The 20,417-nt window shown below is 38.5% G+C and overlaps 1 protein-coding gene across 5 annotated transcripts in view; it reads left to right on the forward strand.

The window, feature by feature from the left end:
- Nucleotides 1-1,389: 1,389 nt before the first annotated feature.
- The window catches only part of LOC113051792 (anoctamin-1-like), a 58,214-nt gene continuing 39,186 nt past the window's right edge, over nucleotides 1,390-20,417 (forward strand). For 2 of the 5 annotated variants that reach the window (XM_026215864.1, XM_026215865.1), the window contains exons 1-4: nucleotides 10,210-10,537; nucleotides 14,299-14,308; nucleotides 16,634-16,800; nucleotides 19,829-20,146. In XM_026215864.1, the coding sequence (XP_026071649.1) occupies nucleotides 10,490-10,537; nucleotides 14,299-14,308; nucleotides 16,634-16,800; nucleotides 19,829-20,146 (543 nt within the window). In that variant the 5' untranslated portion in view covers nucleotides 10,210-10,489. Of the gene's footprint in view, nucleotides 1,524-1,609; nucleotides 1,868-3,134; nucleotides 3,229-3,476; nucleotides 3,595-10,209; nucleotides 10,538-14,298; nucleotides 14,309-16,633; nucleotides 16,801-19,828; nucleotides 20,147-20,417 lie in introns of those variants that run through there. The other 3 variants (XM_026215867.1, XM_026215868.1, XM_026215866.1) reach the window with 3 other exon arrangements.

Consider the following 20,417-nt stretch of genomic DNA (forward strand, 5'->3'; position numbering starts at 1 on the left):
GGCAAACATGACTATTTACATTTTGGATAAAAATGAACACAAAAGATATATTTAGTTCTCAAGTTATTCTGGGCTCACAGAAGCTAACCCAAACGTTCCAGTCTCCTTGTTGTAAAGGGCGGAAATAAACATGGGGTTAGACTGTCGAGGGGTATGCAAGCACTGCCACGGAGGGCCTGGGTTCAAAGGTCAGGACAAAGTTTCTGACAGACGGGAAATGGTGGTGGGGCTTAGCGACCCCGTTTCTGCTGAATTCCCAGTGGAAAGATTTTTTTTCCTAAAATATACTTCAGACATCAGCTTCCCGGCTTTATCTAACACTGCATCATGCTACAGAGATTCTGACCACAAATGTTTGTCATTTACTGTGAGAACAGGATTATAAGTCTAAATATAGTATCACTTGTGGACACAAAAACAACTTCATGTTTTCTTTAGCTTTGTTATAGTGCAAATCCAGTATCATCAAGCTGTCAATGAGAGTGACATTTAAACATTTTGCATTTTAAAACTCAGTGGCCCACGGTTTACGGAGGCTGGGTGGACTGAAATAGATTTTTGTTGATGCATACTGTATAATGACATTAACACTTATAATTTAAACCTTTCCTGGTTTCTGACTAATTAGAAAACAACCCTTCCTAGAAATGGAATGGAACATTAAGGACTGCAAAAGAACAATTAGATTTCAAATCTCAGTTGGCCCCCTTTTTTTTTTTTTTTTTAAGAAGATATTTAAACGGACTTCAAACATAAACTGGCAGGACAGATTGAAAATGAAAATTTAAGAGCTATGGAGAAATAGAAAATTATGACAGTTGATACAAGTCATTCAAGTTTGGAACGACATGAGGTTGAGTCAGGGACAGATGATGATGCAGCGATGCTCTATACACAGACCAATTAAGGTCAACCTCAGCTGAAATTGCATTGTGAAATATCTGTCGACTTTTAAATACATAGTAAATACAAAGTAAATGCATGCACCTTTATAGATTGTATTTAGTGGTTCCCCATCCTGGTCCTGGAGAACCCCCAACACTGCACGCTTTTGGTGTCTCTCTTATCTGACACACACATTTGAGGGGTACGCAATCCTACTCCTGGAGATCGACTGTCCTGCAAAGTTAAGCTCCAATCCAAATCCAACACACCTGAAGCAACTAATTAAGGTCTTCAGGATAACTTAAACATTAAAAGAAATCAGAGTTTGGCTCCAACCCTAGTCAAACACACCTGAGCATGCTAATCAATGTTTTTGGGATCATTAGAAAATCACAGCCAGGTGACTTTGATCAGGGTTGGAGCCAAACTCTGTACCACATTGGCGCTCCAGGGCAAGATTTGAATAGCCCTGGAATAGAGGGACATCTAAAATGTGCAGTGGTGTGGGGTTCTCCAAGACCAGGATTGGGAGCCATTGCATTAGTTGATCTATAATAGATGTGCGCCGAGCTGATATTCAGTATTGGTATCACTCCATTTTCTGCTGGATCAGACGAGACAGATCCAAATCCAATATTGTGAGTATACTATTCTGTGTTTGTTAAGCTCCACGAAAGGGACAAACACATTATAAAGCACCATAACATTTTTGTCACAACTAAAGGACCCAGAGGCAAAGGCAAGACAAGACAAACAAAGGATTTATTGTACACAAAAAATAAACTAAGGCAGTCTGCTGTTAACCGGCCATATCCAGCAGTCATAGAACTGCACATTAAAACAGAAGAACTGGAACATAGGGGTTGACTTGACTTGAAAGTTCAGGCGTGCGAACCTCTCAGGCTGTACGGGCCGGGGGACAGCATCCGGAGGAGAACGAACTGCTGGCAGTGAATAACTGGGAGACTGGGCATAAATCCAGGTAAGTCCCTCAACTAGATAACACAATTGATGGAACTGAGTAGCCAAGAGACTGGCACCTAAGCACAACAATCTGGCAAAAAGTCTCGTAACAATAGAGATGTCTATCAGCATAAAGAGGAAATGTGCGAGCATGCCCTTGTGAAAAAGAAGTGTGCTTAATTGTACTTCAGATCATAAAAGTATACTTTTCAAAAAATGCACTTGCAGATAATATAATATAATTTAAATTAAAGGCCAATAGGTGTATTTAAAGCGAGTAGACTTTAATGACAATAGGTCTTAATATATTTAAGTGCATTAAAAAATTGCAATTTATGATAATGTCTAAATTAAGTATTACTTAAACTACATTTTACATAATTATGATTTTGTTGTATTTTAAATAAGTGCATTCATTTTGATTTATCAATAATATTGAAGCAGTGACGTGACATAAAGCCAAGTATGGTGATCCATACTCAGAATTCATGCTCTGCATTTAATCCATCCAAAGTGCACACACACACCCAGAGCAGGGGGTAGCCATTTGTGCTGCGGTGCCCAGGGAGCAGTTGGTGGTTCAGTGCCTTGCTCAAGGGCACCTCAGTTGTGGTATTGTCAGCCCGAGACTCGAACCCACAACCTTAAGGTTAGGAGTCAAACTCTCTAACCACTAAGCCACGACTTCCCCGATAGTACATATACTATGTGTATTAATGCAATTAATAAAAAATAAACATATTATTATACAGTAAACTCCAATAAAACTTGAAATTTTCATCACCAGCTCTAGTGCAATTAACTCTAAAGTTAAATTTTCTACATAATATTTGACATACCGGGTCAATTGCGAGTACTGTATTTGTATGTAATGGTACTGTAATTTACATCTGTGTACTGAATACTTTCAATATCACTATGTTGTTCTCTTTTGTTATCCTTGGCTCAGTATCACATAATACTAAAAAGGCATGATCTTTAGACAGGATGTAGAAAGCATTATCAAAATTTTTTTTTTTTTTTCAAGTGCCCCTATTTGAGGTCTGTGTATATGTATCTATGTATGAATATATCCTGAAGCAAGAATATATTGTTGAATCCGGGGGGGTGGGGGGGATAACTTGTTTGATGTTTTACTTTTTTTTTCAGGTTTGGCATTCCATACAATGCAGGTTTGAATTTAGCAGCTGATGATGTAGCAGATGATGTGCCACACTGAATGTTCTAATCACACCTGTTTTTTTTTTTTTTTTTAAACAATTCTCTCTCTTTTTTTCGTTTGGGAGCTGCATTAAAAATCCACTTGGCTCAAATATCTGAGGGGGCATGATTGAAATCGCATTTTCGGGAAAAGTGGTATTTCAACTGGACCCCCTGCTAGTAAGTGAGTTAGTAAGTCTCTTTGGATAAGTGTTTGCAAAATGCAAAAATGTAAATGTGAAGATATTACAGAATTCTCATTTTTGGGATAAATTATCTATTTAAAAGTCCAGCCAGCTTCATTACATTTAAGGGAACAATTTTTGGTGTGTGTGGGTGGGTGGGTGGGGGGGGATCTCTGAGACTCTCCCATCAGGGCCTGAGACAGCCCACTCATGTTAAGGGGCTTCTGTTGCAGTCCAACTTTAACTCACTTACATAGATACGGTATAATGGCTGTATGCTGAGTAAAGGAAGTCTTAAGTAAGCAGGGAAGACGGAAGAGAGACACTGATAAAGTCAGCTTTGGGATAATGCATCCAGCAGGTAAAAATATATCTAATACATGTTTTCATAAAAATACAATTATTAAGCACTTCAAGCTGCATCAATTATATGAATGTCCCTGCATTACAAACAAAACACAACAAGTGGCATTTTTTTTGTTAAGATGAATAGCACAAGCATATATTTAACAAATAGTTTTTTGGGTTTAAGCTATTATTATATATGTATATATCCTCGTTAAAACTACAAAAAAAGGAATTGGGAACTTGTATATATGTATGTAAATAATGTGATGAACTACACCTGTTTTAACTGTTATAGGAACTTGAAGGAAACTGGCTTCATTCACTAAAAATGTCCTTGGGATCAGTTTAGCTGAAAATTAATAGCAAATACAGTATGGCTCAGATAAATGCTGGTGTATGACTATGTATGCAGCCTGATACTCAACAAAATACATATTTGCAAACCTTTTTAGATTTTGTCTAAATGCTTTAAATACTCTTCCATTTAAAAAAAAAAAAAGTATGTTTCTGATTATTATTTCCTATGTCGCATTTTACAGGGTTAAAGGTATTTTGTACCACAGATCTTAAAGTCAACTAAGCTAATGTTAACCTGAAGACCATTCTTTGTAGTTTCCTTTATGCAAATTTATATATTTAGAGTTGCACATTTATTCAGTTCACTTATCTATTTGTACAGAAATAAGTTTTGGATACTTTTTGACTTTTCTTAGTATTAGTTCTAAGAAAGTCAATTTTTTGCTGCTACCACTTTGCTTGATATTTTGTTATCTAGTGCAGTGACATTCATAGATTTAAGGGTGGCTTCAGTGTCCAAGTACATTTTGGTGCCTCTCTTTTAGCATGTTTTAAGAGATACGGAGCAAACAGAAAGACAGACTGAAAGAGAGAGAGTGTATGAGTGAGATAAGAGAGGAAGAGACTACTGGTAGTATATTGTCCCAAATTTGAGAGGTTATGGTTAACACTATATATTACATTTTTTTAAATATCCTCAGGCATAGAATTGCATCCTTTTATATTAACCTAACCACCCTTGTTAATTTAGTCCGCTTTACACTGATGCCAACAATTAGCATCGTAGTCTATAAAAACTTGTCACAAAAGATGAAACCTAGATTTTCCCACACTGACTGAAGACATCTGAAACCAAGCCACAACTTAAGAGATAATAATGGCTAGCAAAATCAGATACATAGGAGGAGATAGAGAGAGAGAGAGAATAACTTCTCTATAATAACTCCAGGTAGGTTAGGTAACTATTGAATAACGTACTTGGTTCATAACATAACCTCGGTTCCCTTAGATACAGAACAAGTACTGCGTCGTAAGCCGTTAGGCTGAGTCTCAATGGGGAAAAGTCATTTTTCTCAGATTTCTGAATCCCGAATCACATTTCTTTTTCAAACGCGCAGTGAAACTGCACGACCATTGGTTTGTGGAGTTTGATAGAAACTAACCAATGGCAGTGCGTGCCTATGGTGATCGAGCCCGTCTGAACCCCAGACCAATCAGGGATGTAATTACACTAGTCATCTTGTTGACCTCCTACAGTTCAGGCACCAAGGGGCCTGAGAACGTGTAGGGGACAAAGCTAACCCCAGGGACCCAGACACAGGCTGGACAACAAGCAAAAACCGACCATGATGGTGGACTTATGCTGAGAGGACCTGTATTTTGTAGAGCAGGAATTTCCAGGTTGTAGAACCTGACAAATGTGGAAGTGAGGGCCAGCCGGCTGCTGCACAGATTTCTGCAATAGACACGCCACTAGACCACACCCATGAGGAGGCCATCCCCCTTGTGAAGTGTGCTTTAACTCCTATCGGACAATGGAGCCCGGAGGATGAGTAAGCAAGATCTCTCACATCTATCTGGATAGCCTTGGCTTCGCGACCGAATGACCTTTGGTGTGGCCTCCGAAACACACAAAGAGCTGTTCCAACTGTCAAAAAGAGGCATAACAGTCAATGTAGACTCTTAAAGCCCTGACAGGGCAGAGTAAGTTCAACTCCTGATCATCCTGAGAAGGAAGCGCGGAGAAAACAACAATCTGGTCTCTGTACGGAGTGAAGAGAACCTTCAGGACATGCCCATGCCTTGGCTTCAGGATGACCTTGGAGTCGCCAAGCCCGAACTCAAGACAGGAGAAACTCACAGAGAGTGCCTGTAGGTCTGAAAGTCCTACTCGCTTAACCGATGCTAGCGCCAGAGAACATAAGTCGGCAGTCTGAAGCGGTTCGAAGGGCGGCTCTTTGAGGCCACTAAGAACCATGGATGGGTCCCATGTGGAGATCGTGAATTGGTGAGGAGGGTTCAGCCTTCTGGACCCCTTCAGAAAATGAACAACCAGGTTGTTTTTACCCACAGACAGCCCGGCTAAAGGAGCATGACAGGGTGCGATAACCGCAACATAGACTTTAAGGGTAGATTGAGTATGGCCCCTATTCAGTAAGTTTTGGAGGAAGGACAATATCTGGGATATGTCCCAAATGAACAGATCTTCACCCCTGGGTGTACAACAGGTGGTGAAAACCAACCATTTAAGGCTATAGAGGTGCCTTGTAGATGGAGCTCCAGCCTGTAATATGATATTAATGATGTTCTCTGAGAGGTCCACCAACTCCCGTTGAGAGGCCATACATGGAGAGCCCACAGCTCGAGTCTGGGGTGCCATATCGTTCCGTTCACTTGAGAGAGGAGGTCCCATCTCAAGGGGATCGGCCATAGCTCTGCTAGCAACAGCTTCGACAGGTCCGAGAGCCATGATTGGCTCCTCCAAAGAGGGGCTAACAGGAGGACATTGTGGGCATCCTCACTGATTTGTCTGACTTAGGGGTTCACAGTGATCAGGGGGAAAGCATAGAGGAGGAGACTGGGCCAGTCGTGGGCCAGAGCATCCCTGACTTTTGAAAAATAGATTGGGAAATGAGAATTGTCTTCGGAGGCGAAGAGGTCGACTTTACTTTTACCTTTCCAAAGATATCCCAAATCTTTTGAACATTTTAGGTATGGAGCCTCCACTCTTCCGAGGGGAGGTTGCCCGGGACAACATGTCCACCCCAGTATTCAGAACAGCCTGCACATGTGCTGCCCTTTAGCGAGAGCAGGTGGTGCTGGGCCCACTCTAGGATGCTTTTCACTAGAGTGAATAGTGGTTTTGAGGAGAGCCCTCCTTGGTGATTTATGAAGGACACCACTGTCATGTTGTCCGACCGGACTAGAACATGGTTCCCTGTCAGGAATGGTAACAAAGTGTAGGGAGCTTGAATACAGCCAGCATTTCCAGGTGGTTGATATGGAGCTTACTTTCTGTACTCGTCCAGATGCCAAAGGTCACATGGCCTTCGCACAGGTCCACCCAGCCTATCTTGGAAGCATACGTGAAGATGACTTTCCACCTGCCAACTATCCCCACAGCTGGCCCCTGCTCGTACCAGCTGGGCTTCGTCCATGGGGTCTGGACTGCACTGCACACCTGGCTCATCTTGATCATGTGGCGACCATGCCACCAGGCATGGGGTGGGACTTGAGGTTTTGGCCAAAACTGTAGTGGCCACATGTAGAGCAGGCCCAGCTGCAGAGCTGGCGATGCTGAGCTCATTTAGACTTAGCATCTTTTGAAACCTCTTGAGCGGCAGAGCCATTCCAGGTGTAAAGGTTTAGTTGCCAAATGGCCAGAGCGCGCTTTGGCTAGACTACAGCCCTCATATGGGTCGAGTCTATATTTGTCCCCAGGAATGTGATACATTGGTTGTGGGACAACGAGCTCTTGGAAAAATTGTTCCTGGGCCCCAATCACTTTAGATGGTTGAGGAGGAGGGATATGTGAGCCACCAGCTCCGCCTCTGACTGGGCCAAAGCGAGCCAGTCATCGAGATAATTCTGTATGCACACTCTCCTCTGTCTCAAAGGGGGGAGAACCGCATCTATGCACTTTATAAAAGTTCGGGGAGCCAGGGACAGCCCGAACCGAAGGATCATGTATTGATATGCCACTCCTTCAAAAGCGAATCTCAAGAAGCGCCTGTGATGGGGTGCTACCTAGATGTGAAAGTAAGCATCTTTCAAATCCAGGGAAAAGAACCAGTCCCCTGGGCGTATTTGCGTGAGGATCTGCTTCAAAGTGATCATGAGCACTTCATCAGGGCCCTGTTCAGATGCCTCAAATTGAGGATGGGTCTGAGACCGCCATCCTTTTTGGGGACGAGAAAGTACTGGCTGTAGAAGCCTGACTTGCTCTGCTCTGGGGGGACCACTTCTATGGCCCTTTTTACGCCAGCATAAATTTTGCCTTTGAACGAAGGACATGCACATCCTCGCCTGTCACAGAGGATAGGACCATGCTGTCCAGACTTCGCCTCCCCCTCTTCCTGACCAGGGCATCAGGCTGACTTCCGTGTAGGCTGACATTTGTGCAGCGGTGAAGTGCTCAGCGAACCCATCCCCATCGGGCTGAAGAGACCAGCGGGAGAGACAGGCTAGTCAAGGAAGACTGTTTTATCCGCATCCTTGATCTCTGTCAGATTCAGCCAGAGCTGGCGTTCCACAACTACCAAGCTGACCATCGAAACGCCCAATAGCCTGGGCAGTGGCCTTAATAGCGTGCAGGGCCAGGTCTGTAGCACTGCACAACTCATTAAATGTGTCCGGTTGTGCCCCACCTCGTCCATGGTGCGGAGGAGCTTGGCCTGGTACACTTGAAGCTCCGCCATGGAGTGCAGTGTTGAAGCAGCCTGGCCGGCTGAGGCAAGTCAAGAGCCAAAGTCATCTGGCATGGTTTGGAAAGAAGGGTCACCTAAGACTTCCATCCAATGGTAGCAGGCTGGCACAGGTGTGCGGCCACAGCTTCGTCCACTGGAGGGATCTTCTCATAGCCCTTCTGCCCCCCTTCTGGAAGGAAAGTTATCCATGAGCACAGACACCAGACTCATATCCACACAATTTGGACAAGTAATTCGTTAAATAAATTTGATTTGATTATAACGATTCGATTCTGCATTCTTTAAGTGCATTAACAGGATTATTTAAATGTTCCCCTAAATTCTTTAAATGTTTAGTCAGGGGGCAAAAAAAAAAAAAAACACTTTTGTCCATTGTTTAATGATGCTATGACATGACATTGCATACGTAAAAATGTATGTAAGCCAAGATAAAAAAAAAAAAGAGCTTCAAGTGTATTATGTATAGGCTAACATTTTGTCACACCAGCGGCATAGCCATCATTACAGAAGTGACAGAAATGTCAAATACAATAATTTTATGTATGTAGCTTATGTATTATCATAATTATTATAATTTTTTATTTTATTTATTTAAATAGAATTTATTTATTTATTTATTTTTTTGCAAAGGAATTCTCTTTTTTTATTACTTTTAATTAGCTGTAAGAAATTAAATACACTGCTGGACAATAATCAATCTTTTATCTTTTTATTTTTTTTTTCCTAATGGCAATTTTATGATTGTTTTATATACTAGGCTACATTTAATTAGCAATTATTTTCATTTTCTGCAAAGAATAAGGTAGAATATATACTTTATTGCTTCTGTACTGTAATGGATGTCAATTAGCACTATCATTCATAATTCTTTTTTTCTTAGCGTTTCATCAGTTCATTCTGCTTTTTATTTAGTTATGCTGCAGATAAAGCCTGACACGTCTATGAGAGTGAGATCACTTCTCTTTCAGTGTGAACTTCTTTATCTAATTTTCACAAAATAAAATGCTATAGTAGCTATTTAACTTTTCCTCTCCTTCAGTAATGATGATTCTGAGAGAAAACTCGCCAGATGTCTGTTTGCTAAAGCTACCAACGCTACTTTCATGCATCTGATTATCAGATAAACCTTGCGCTCTTATTTCAAGTTCGTCATTAATGCTGAGATTATTTTAACAGTTTGCTTCTTACATTCGGTTCATCCGCATTGTTTAAACACATTTATCATTCAATGGAACTGTGCACATGATTTAGACACTTCCATTTCTGCTCCATCCATGCAATACAGAGGTGTAAAAAGTACTCAAAGATTTTACTCAAGTGAAAGTACTGTATCTGGTCAAAATCATACTTGAGTAAAAGTGAACAAGTACAACTTTAAATTGTACTCAAGAATTAAAGTAGAAGTAATTCTTTTTCTGACAGACAATAGGCTACAGAAGAATGGTTAAAGGGAGAGAATGAAAAAATGCAATGGCACAGGTCAAACATGTATATTTAGTTCAACAACAATTAAAATCAAATGCAATGGAACACCAAATAATAATAATAATAAACTCCATCATTTCCAGCCTTAATTAATGTGTGTGTGTGTGTGTGTGTGTGTGTGGTAATTTAATGTGTAGCTACTATATATTTTGAAAGCATTGAATCGCTACAGAAATCGCGATTCATTCGATTCTTAGCGTTTTGAATCGATTATACTGTCCAAGATCGGCGATTCACGATTCAAAAATCAAGTTTCAAGATCGATGCATATGAATCGTCAGGGTTTGTAATCGATGCATCGAGAAAACGAGTGAATCGTGCACCCCTAGCATGCATCCCTGTATCACAATATTTTAACAGGCTGTAAATCCTATGAGTTCAAAGCATCATTTATCAAAATGAGATAATCCCGCGTTCAACTGGTGTTGCTTCATGAACTGCCCAAATAAAGCGCATCTGACGTGAGGAAAAGCTCGTGTGTCTTGTTGTGATGTATGTGTGTGTGGTTGGTGAATGAGATAAAAATGCACTGGCACGAATCCAGTCCTCTGCTCGAGACTTCATGTAAATACTCCACAAACGATCGCGCAGGGACGTCACACACACACACACACACACACACACACACCGCCTACACGACACACAACTTCCACTAGCCTATATCCACCTGGAAACTAGATCCAACGAACCTTTGCGCAAATGAAGGGTGAAGATGATGTAAATACTGCGAGGAAAGATGAGGAGGCTGATCCCAGCCGGCATTTCAACGTTGATTCAACGTTGAAACAACGTCAGGTACCATGGTTGAATCAACGTTGAAAAACCTTTCGATTTTGCAAATTGGATCAACGTTGAAATCACGACGTTGATTCACCGTTGAAATCGTGACGTTGATGTACGGTTGAAATCACGACGCTGATTCACCGTTGAAATCCCGACGTTGAATCAACGTTGAATAACCTTTCGATTTTGCAAATTGGATCAACGTTGAAATCACGACGTGGATTCACCGTTGAAATCGCGACGCTGTTTCACCGTCTTACCTGCATTACGGGTGAATTAGGGTCGTGCTGCAGCCCTGGGATGAAAGCTGAATGAGGTGTTGATTTTGAAAAGTTAATCAGCGTTGATAACACGACGTTGTTTCCCCGTCGTACCTTGCACCGTGTATAAATACACCTAGATCCTAGTTGGCATTTAGATCAACATGGTACATGCAAGGCTAAAAAATCTAATGACTGGCAGCAATGGCTTTACAAACAACTTCAATAAACTACCACATGCTCAAAATTGTCAAACAGCAGTTTAATTTTGGAAACATACTGTATAAAACAGATGAAAATAACCCCACACTTTATTATGCAGAGTATGCATGGAGGTAATGCTAAAAACATATAGTAGAACAATCCAAATACAATAATATTTAAAGGTTTTTGTAAAATAATTTGGCACATAAATGCAAATTTTTTTGCAGCACTTACAAGACAAACCCTTGTACCTTTATGACTGAAACCAGTGGATCTTTTATTTTGGTGGAAACCTACAGTTTCTGTCAAAAACATGTTTGAGAAATGTGTCTCATTACAAGAGTTGTGTACATTTGTGCAGTGAAAATGTGTTGAACAGTTCGAGAAGGGAACCTTCCACCAGTTGATTTCTAATGGGAACCCCCCCGGACTGTGTCTTCTTTACCGTGGGGAATGCAGAATGAGATTTCTACCGCAGGGCACTCTAAAATGTTAGAACCAGCAGCCTTAGTGTATACAGTGTGGTTGTGCTTCGGGTGATCCTTGAAAGTGTCCCAGCGCTAGGTCCATTCTGACGCCGTCCCCTCCACTCTCTCCCACTTGTGCACTTTCTGTACCGTCCTGTATAAACATTTACATTTCATCATTTAACAGACGATTTTATCCAAAGCGACTTACAAATGAGAACAACAGAAGCAGTCAGGTGTACAAGCGAACAACAACAGGATACAAGTGCTATGACAAGTCTCAGTTAGTCTAGTACAGAACACATAGCCAGGTTTTTTTTTTTTTTTATATATATATATATATATGAAAGACAAGAAAAGAAGGAAAAGTGCTAGCATTAGTTGGTTAAGTTCTGGTGAAAAAGATGAGTCTTAAGATGTTTCTTGAAAATGAGTAAAGACTCAGCAGTTCGGATTGAGATTGGGAGGTGATTCCACCAGCTGGGCACAGTCCAGGAAAAGGTCCGAGAGAGTGATTTTGAACCTCTTTGGGATGGCACCACAAGGCGTCGTTCACTTGCAGAGCGCAAACTTCTGGAGGACACATAAGATTTAACCAGTTTGTTTAGGTATGTCCACAATGTTTGACAATAACTTTGATATTGTGAAATATATTTAACTGAAAACTGAATGCAAAATAAATCACACAATATTTTCACTTTACAGTTCAGTAACAGTGATGTTGGAAACAAAGTGGACAACACTATTCATTAAACACTTATTTAATGTATTCAGATGAAAATGTACAATATTAACAAATTATTCACAAGCAGTGTTTTCAGAGCCCCCAGTTACACTGTTTTAATCAGAACACTAGCAATACAGTGTAGTAAAACAAATCAAATCAAATTCAGTACATTTTTATTTAACTAAGCACAATCAAAACCTATCACAAAAGGTCAAAGCATCTCTAGCAGAAGTGACAGTGCAATGTAGCAGATGAACAATTTCTTACCAATGTTTCAAGAACAAGCTGGATCCTTGATGACTCTACAAGGGGAAAGAAGAAATGGTTTACTGAAAAGTTCTTAAAAAGCAGGATTTCATATTATACCATTTCTTTAAACCATTGGTTCTCAAACTTTTTATACCAAGTACCACTTCAGAAAATATTTGTTATTAAATATTAAGTTGCACCATAATGACCAACATTACATTTCAGCAGGGTAGTTGGCCAAACTATTCAGCTACAGGTCTACAGTTAAAAAATGAGGCAGTTTTATTCTAATAAGAATATTAATTGTTGTCAGACATTTTACCATGGTAAATACAGTTTGAACATTAACACTACAACTGTGCTTACATACACAGGTAAATGAAAAAAAAAAGTTTAAATTAAAATGTAATTTTAAATGTAACAAAAGTTACAAAACTGTACTGTACTTTCACTCTAACATACTTAAATGTGCAAAAAAAAACTTACTCAAAGATTAAGTTAAAATATATTAACATTAATTAGTTTAATTTAGTGATTCACCTGCATAACAACTAGAGGGGGCCTGACACTTTGAGAACCATGCTTTAAACAATCCTTTTTTTTTTTTTTTCATTTTCATTAATTCATTAAAATTATATTATTTAAATACCGACATTTGCACTTATATGTTGCAGAAAACACTTTGAAACTATTATAAGAATACAAACATATATAACACACCTAATGCATGGGATTCATATCAGGAAAATATGGGAAAATCTCTAAAAGACAGACATTAACACAACCTACCAGCAACACATTGGGTGAGCATCTAACTTGATCATCTGTGATAAAGCAATGCAAAAATAGACACACGGGTATTTATTTATCTGCAGGTTACATGTCCTTTAAACTACCCATTTGTAAACTCTGGTAATACTTTACTATTTTCAAAAGATAATAAAGATAAAGTTTATTTAAATAATAAGGCGATTTTCTTACCTCATTTTGCCAGGATGTTTTCAGGACCTCGCAGAACACCTGACCCTTCTTGTGTTCACAGTTTTTGTTCTCCATTGACATGTCACGACTCAAATTCGCTCAAAATAAATAAAAAATGTACAGGCAAATATGAAATAATTCGGGACCGACCGAGCAGTAAATTATAACGAGCAGCAGCTCACAGTTAGCCGCCTCACTCACAGAAAGACGACAATAACGGTCATATTTTTAAATGTAGAAAAGCGCGAACCGATTCATTGTCCAGTTTCCTGAATGACAGCCAGATTAACCAATCATGATAGAAGTAATAAAATAAAACTACCAATGGGAGTTGTTTCAGTGTGATAAAGCAGCGAAATGTATAGTTTTATTGTTGTTAATGATGATAATATTTAACATATACCTTTAGATTTTAGAATAGGTATCATGACTAAAATATTTTTAAATGCTATTAAAATAATAATTAATTTAAATAATTTAATATAAATAATTTAAAAGCTTGTTAACCTTTTTCTACCATTTAGCATTAAACATTTTTAACGTTGTTTCATTAAAACAACTGACCTTATTTCAACCATATTTCAATGTTGAAAGTTGGTCATGTGCTGGAAGTTTTTCAACAGTTCATCTTTAAACGTTGAATCAACGTTGTTTCAACGTTGAAACCACAACTGACCTTATTTCAACCATATTTCAACTTTGAAAGTTGGTCATGTGCTGGATGTTTTTCAACCATTCAGCTTTAAACGTTGAATCAACGTTGTTTCAACGTTGAAACCACAACTGACCTTATTTCAACCATATTTCAACGTTGAAGGTCGGTCATGTGCCGGCTGGGATGGCTCGGGTGAGTTTCTCTTTTTTTTTTCTGTATCCAGAATCCTGATTGCGCGTTTATTTTTGTAACCATGAATATTAAAGATCGACAAATAATGGATCGCTCCGTAGCCAAACAGAATCCATCACTTAGAAAACGTATTTATTTTGAACACGTTTATAATGTCCAGATTGTTACATCCAGGTATGTTATAAATAATGCAGTTAAGCAATAACCTGTTTACTGGTGCTATTATTAATAAAATAATACTAATAGTAAAGTAAGATGTGATGAATGGATAAAGAGGCTTGTGTTATTAGGCGAGCAACAGTTTTCTGTGGGTTTAGTGCAGTCACGTATTGCCCTTAGGCGCGCGCGCTCACACACACATACACACTGAGCACATGAGGAAAATCCATCACAACATCATCTTCACCTGAGGAGAGAGATGTTGGTCTGAGGGGACGGGGTTATGTCAGCCTAAACTATCAGAGGGGATTTTCCCATTTGGGATGTATGGAGGCATTGCTTTCTAAAAAGAAATGGTTTAAGGGAGAATGTTACTACATCATCTACAAGGATTTTTATAGTAGAATGTGGGAATCATGTATAAAAACCTGTAATATTTTCCATATTTGCAGCAGTGTGAGAAGTAAGTTTCATGATTTATTGGCTTTGAAATACCATGAGACAATCAAATGTAACTAATTAATGACTACCACAAGGGTGTTTGCCATCCTGAATAATGCTTTCTTTTGTCTGACATCATTATGGTGAATGTAATCAAGCTTCATTAACTAGTATCAACAAGCAGATGAGTATATATTATATACCTCTATAAAGAAACGGGTAATGTTTTGACTGAAATTTACCAGCAGAAAGCATGTCGTACATTAGTTGTAGCCTTGGCTCCTTTTCTGATCCCCGCTGGTTTTGTATGGTTTCTGGGTGGAACATTGCTGTTCAGTTTAGTTTATTAGCTTTTCTACACTGATCTAGGTGATGGATCAGATGGACTAGCAGTTGAGATTGATTCGGCAGACTTTGACCAAGCTGGTTAAATATGGTAAACCACCTTGGACCGGTTATAAACCAGCATTCATGTTCCAAAAATCAGCTTGATCATCCTATGATGAAGACAAAGATTTTCCAACATGAACAGAAATCTAATGCAACAAAATCTATTTTCAAACTAAATTTTTCAATTTAAGAAAATTGCTCTAAAATTCTTTACTTATTGCAGCAAATTTTATATAACAATATAACATGAATGTATCTGGGATCATGTAAACTAATTATTTTCACATATAATATGCTATTTTGTGATTAAAGGATGTTTGTATTAATCCCTATGGTTTCCATGTCTGTCAAAATTATATATATATATATATATATATATATATATATATATATATATATATATATATATATATATATAATTTTTTTCTTGGGTTATTTATTTGTTGTGTTTATCGTGTAATTTATACTGAGTACAAAAAAAAAAAAAAAAGGCTGGCTGACATTATTGCAGTGACAGCCCCCCTGAAGCAGTCCGAGGTTAAGCACACACACACACACACATTTGTATCCTATAGTGACCTACATATGTATTCTAGGGAGAAAAATTTAGGCATGTGTTCTATAGGACATAGTTTTTGCTTTATTTGGGATAATTTGAAATTCACTAATCACTATACAGTACCATTGTCATGTTACCACACCATAAAAAGTAATAATAATTTATTTATTAGGCTTTAGTCAAGGTGATGAATTTCTAATGCGTGTCTTGAGTGAATTGCATTTTCTCTCAGCTGCTCTGTAATTAGGTTGAGAGGCATTATTTTTATCAATATATTGACCCCTTGCTGCCCTCTCTGTTTTTACTCCAGAGCTGTGATCTATAAAAAGCAACATACGTTGTTATGGTATTAAATATAGTATGTTAGAAAATCTGAGCCCTTAGTGAAAATCAAATGTAAACATTTGTAAAAATAAATAAATAAATTGTCAAACAAAGAATCAATCAAGATTTTGCACAAATTCTTGTTCACTAATAATAAAAACACAAATTTAGAATACAGACTGTGACCACTTCTGTTTTAAAATATATTTGTATTAAATATTTTTTGCTTTAATTACACTTTCGTTTATTTATTAAATGTGAACTGTTGGGCTGTCTGTTGCTCTTGATGATTTATTTTAAATTTCCATTCAAACTTGATTTTTCTCTTTTAAAAACTTTATACCAGCTAGTTACGTGCAATTCTATTGAGATTAATTTAGCATTGCTCTTTAGGTTCCTATTGCAAAGCCATAATATTTGCATTTATAAATTTTGTGTTTGCTCTTCAACAGGTGAGAAACTCTTGGGTTTCTACAGCACAGAGGAGCAGCCATCAGGCCCAGGAGGACAAGACGGCATGTGGAGAAATGAGAAGTATGAAACCCTCCCATTGGATGTGAAGGGGACTGATGAAGACAATTCTAAAGGCACTAAAGATTTGCTATACCCCCAGGCTGCTGTAAGTCACAACAACAGAGAAAACATACCTCTACACTCATTTTGTTTATTTCATTTCAGGGATAAAGACATATTACCGGTTCCTCAACTGTTTTCCTGTCTTTCTAGTACTGCACAATTTGCAAGGCAAACTATGGACAAATATGTGGACATTTGAATGCTTCAGTTTACACTTTTGTTAGGAACAGCTGATTATATTATATTAAAGCTAGCTAGAGGTTAAATTACATAAATAGACACATTTGCATTGTAATTCTACTTTGTGCAAGGGAAATAATATTGTAAGCTAATATTATTGAGGATAATTTGTAAAACAAGCAAATATATTTTCATGAAAAGCTAAAGCTTACCAAAAATATCTTGACTAGAACACATTGCCTTCTTTTTCGTACTCCAGATGGTTCAATAAACTTTAAGATCTGCCGAGTGTGCGTACTCTTTATGTGTGCAAAACTACTTTGCATACTAAGGAATATTTGAAAGGCTTTGCTAATCTGCAGGACAGGTTGATCACTTTGAAATATCCTCTGAAATGACTTAATACAAATTTATTCAACTATGTGTTTGGCGTTCGTAGATTTGGTAGTTTTTGAGTGGTGTTACTCATCCTTATATAAGGGTAACCGCACATTCAGGATTAAAATAAAAACTCTTGTCAAGCAGTAAACTTAATTTTGCATTTGAGTCAGATTTTGATAGCTTCCTCCACTCTTTTTTTTTTTTTTTTTTTTTTTTACATTTTTCTTTTCTTTTGTAAACAGTGCAAAAGTCTTTGAAGGGATAGTTCACCCAAAAATGAAAATTATGTCATTAATAACTCACCCTCATGTCGTTCCAAACCCGTGAGAGCTTTTATCTTCGGGACACAGTTTAAGATATTTTAGATTTAGTCCGAGAGCTCTCAGTCCCTCCATTGAAACTGTGTACGGTATACTGTCCATGTCCAGAAAGGTAAGAAAAACATCATCAAAGTAGTCCATGTGACATCAGAGGGTCCGTTGGAATTTTTTGAAGCATCGAAAATACATTTTGGTCCAAAAATAGCAAAAACTATGACTTTATTCAGCATTGTCTTCTCTTCTGTGTCTGTTGAGAGAGATAGAGTTCAAAACACTGCAGTTTAGTGATATCCGGTTCGCAAATGAATCATTCGATGTAACCCGTATCTCCTTGAACCAGTTCACCAAATCGTACTGAATCGTTTGACACGGTTCGCGTCTCCAATACACATTAATCCACAAATGACTTAAGCTGTTAACTTGTTTAATGTGGCTGACACTCCCTCTGAGTTCAAACAAACCAATATCCCGGAGTAATTCATTTACTCAAACAGAACACTGACTGAACTGCTGTGAAGAGAGAACTGAAGATTTTTTCTGAAGACGAACACAGAGCCGAGCCAGATAACGAACAAACGATTGACTCATTCTCGAGTCAAGAACCGTTTCTGTCAGACGTGTCCGATTCGTGAACCGAGGAGCTATTGATACTGCGCATATGTTGTGTGATTCAGAGTGAAGCAGACCGACACACAGAGCATCTGAACCGAACTGATTCTTTTGGTGATTGATTCTGAACTGATTCTGTGCTAATGTTATGAGTGCGGGTAAACCGAAGGCTTGAATCAAGGGCAATCATCGGCAATGACGCCATTACGTCGAGCGCAAAAGAACCGGTGAACCGTTTTCTTCAACCGGTTTCTTCAACCGGTTTATTTAATCGAACTGTCCAAAGAACCGATCACTACTGGTGATCTGAAAACCGATGCAACCGGTTCTTGACTCGAGAAAACGAGTCAATCTGTCGTTCATTATCTGGCTCGGCTCGGTGTTCATCTTCAGTTCTCTCTTCACAGTAGTTCAGTCAGTGTTCTGTTTGAGTAAATGAATTACTCCGGGATATTGGTTTGTTTGAACTCAGAGGGAGTGTCAGCCACATTAAACAAATTAACAGCTTAAGTCATTTGTGGATTAATGCGTATTGGAGACGGGAACAGTTTCAATACGATTTGGTGAACTGGTTCAGGAAGATCTGGGTACATCGAATGATTCGTTTGTGAACCGGATATCACTAAACTGCAGTGTTTTGAACTCTCTCTCTCTGACCCTGACTGACCCTCTGATGTCACATGGACTACTTTTGATGATGTTTTTCTTACCTTTCTGGACATGGACAGTATACCGTACGCACAGCTTCAATGGAGAGACCAAGCGCTCTCGGACTAAATCTACAATATCTTAAACTGTATCTGAAGATAAACGGAGGTCTTAAGGGTTTGGAACGACATGAGGGTGAGTCATTAATGACATAATTTTCATTTTTGGGTGAACTATCCCTTTGATATCACTTTCATCTTTGCGGATTAAAATGAAATAATTTCTTTAAAAGATTCTAACCCCAAAATTGATCAGCAGTGTAAATGCACGAATAGGTTTCAACATGGATAAGATCTTTTCCCCCATAGAAATTAGCTGTAATTTGTTAACTAGGATTTATTTGGTGGGTAGTAGCTCTCTTACCCAATGTTGTGTCCTTGTTTAAACTAACATCACCCCAAACTCACAGCACTCAAACCAACAGAGCAACATTGAAAGCACCGTGTTTACTGGAAAATCAGCCTAAATACATAAATACACCTTTAAAGGGCCAGAAATCTGCCACACCCTTTATAAAATGTAAGAAGTTTGTGAAGTTTGCTGGAAGTCATACTCTGATTACACAGGCAGGCTTATGTCTGATTTTGTAATGGATGTAAAGATTACTTAATAATACTAGTGTATTTATTTTTGGTTCATAAGGTTTAAGGTTGAAGGTCAGAGATGGCATCATGATTTTGTTATTGTAAAGTCATTTTTAGATTTAGTCCATATACTTTTTTTTATAATCTCTTCATCTATTTTAAATAGAATGTCAAAAGATATTTACTTTAAATCATATAATAATCTACTAATGCAAATTAGTCTCTTAAAGAAAAAAAAACCATACAAATGCATATAATACTTAATTTTATTATTTTTTTTTTTTCTCAGCTTCGGAAAGCTCAGCAGGGAAATGAGAGACCAAAGGACCCAAAGCTGTGGCCGTACTTTCAGGATGGCTTAAGGCGGATAGATTATGTCCTCACCTACCATGTCCAGAAGCCCCAGAGCACTCGCAAACAGTCAGCCAAGTCTTTCTTGTTCTGCAAATTCAGACATGAACAGAGCAGCCCACCTGCACATGAGGACCCCGAACTCGCAGCCCAGAAACAGAGGCTGGATTACCATGAGGACGACCAGCGCCTCCGCAGGGAGGAGTTTGAAGAGAACCTGCGTGAGATGGGCCTTGAGATGGAGAGAGAAGAAGGGGTGAGTCCCATTGTGTTTTACATTTATATAAAATAAATACGATTTATTTTTGAGATTATGCTCTATTTATAGGTGAATTGCACAAGCAAATTTGTGACATTAACAATATGAACTCCTTCAGTTTGTTAAATGTCAGATGTTCCTGCTTCCACTGAAGCTTAAAATGCTCTTTGGCTTATTCTCACATCATACAATATGAACATGAGGTTTGACACCAACTTGTGAAGTGCTGCTGTCATTAAAGCAAATGGCTGAACTTCATTTTCAGTTT

Source organism: Carassius auratus, chromosome 32 (genome assembly GCF_003368295.1).
Source record: "Carassius auratus strain Wakin chromosome 32, ASM336829v1, whole genome shotgun sequence".
NCBI classification, from domain to species: Eukaryota; Metazoa; Chordata; class Actinopteri; order Cypriniformes; family Cyprinidae; genus Carassius; species Carassius auratus.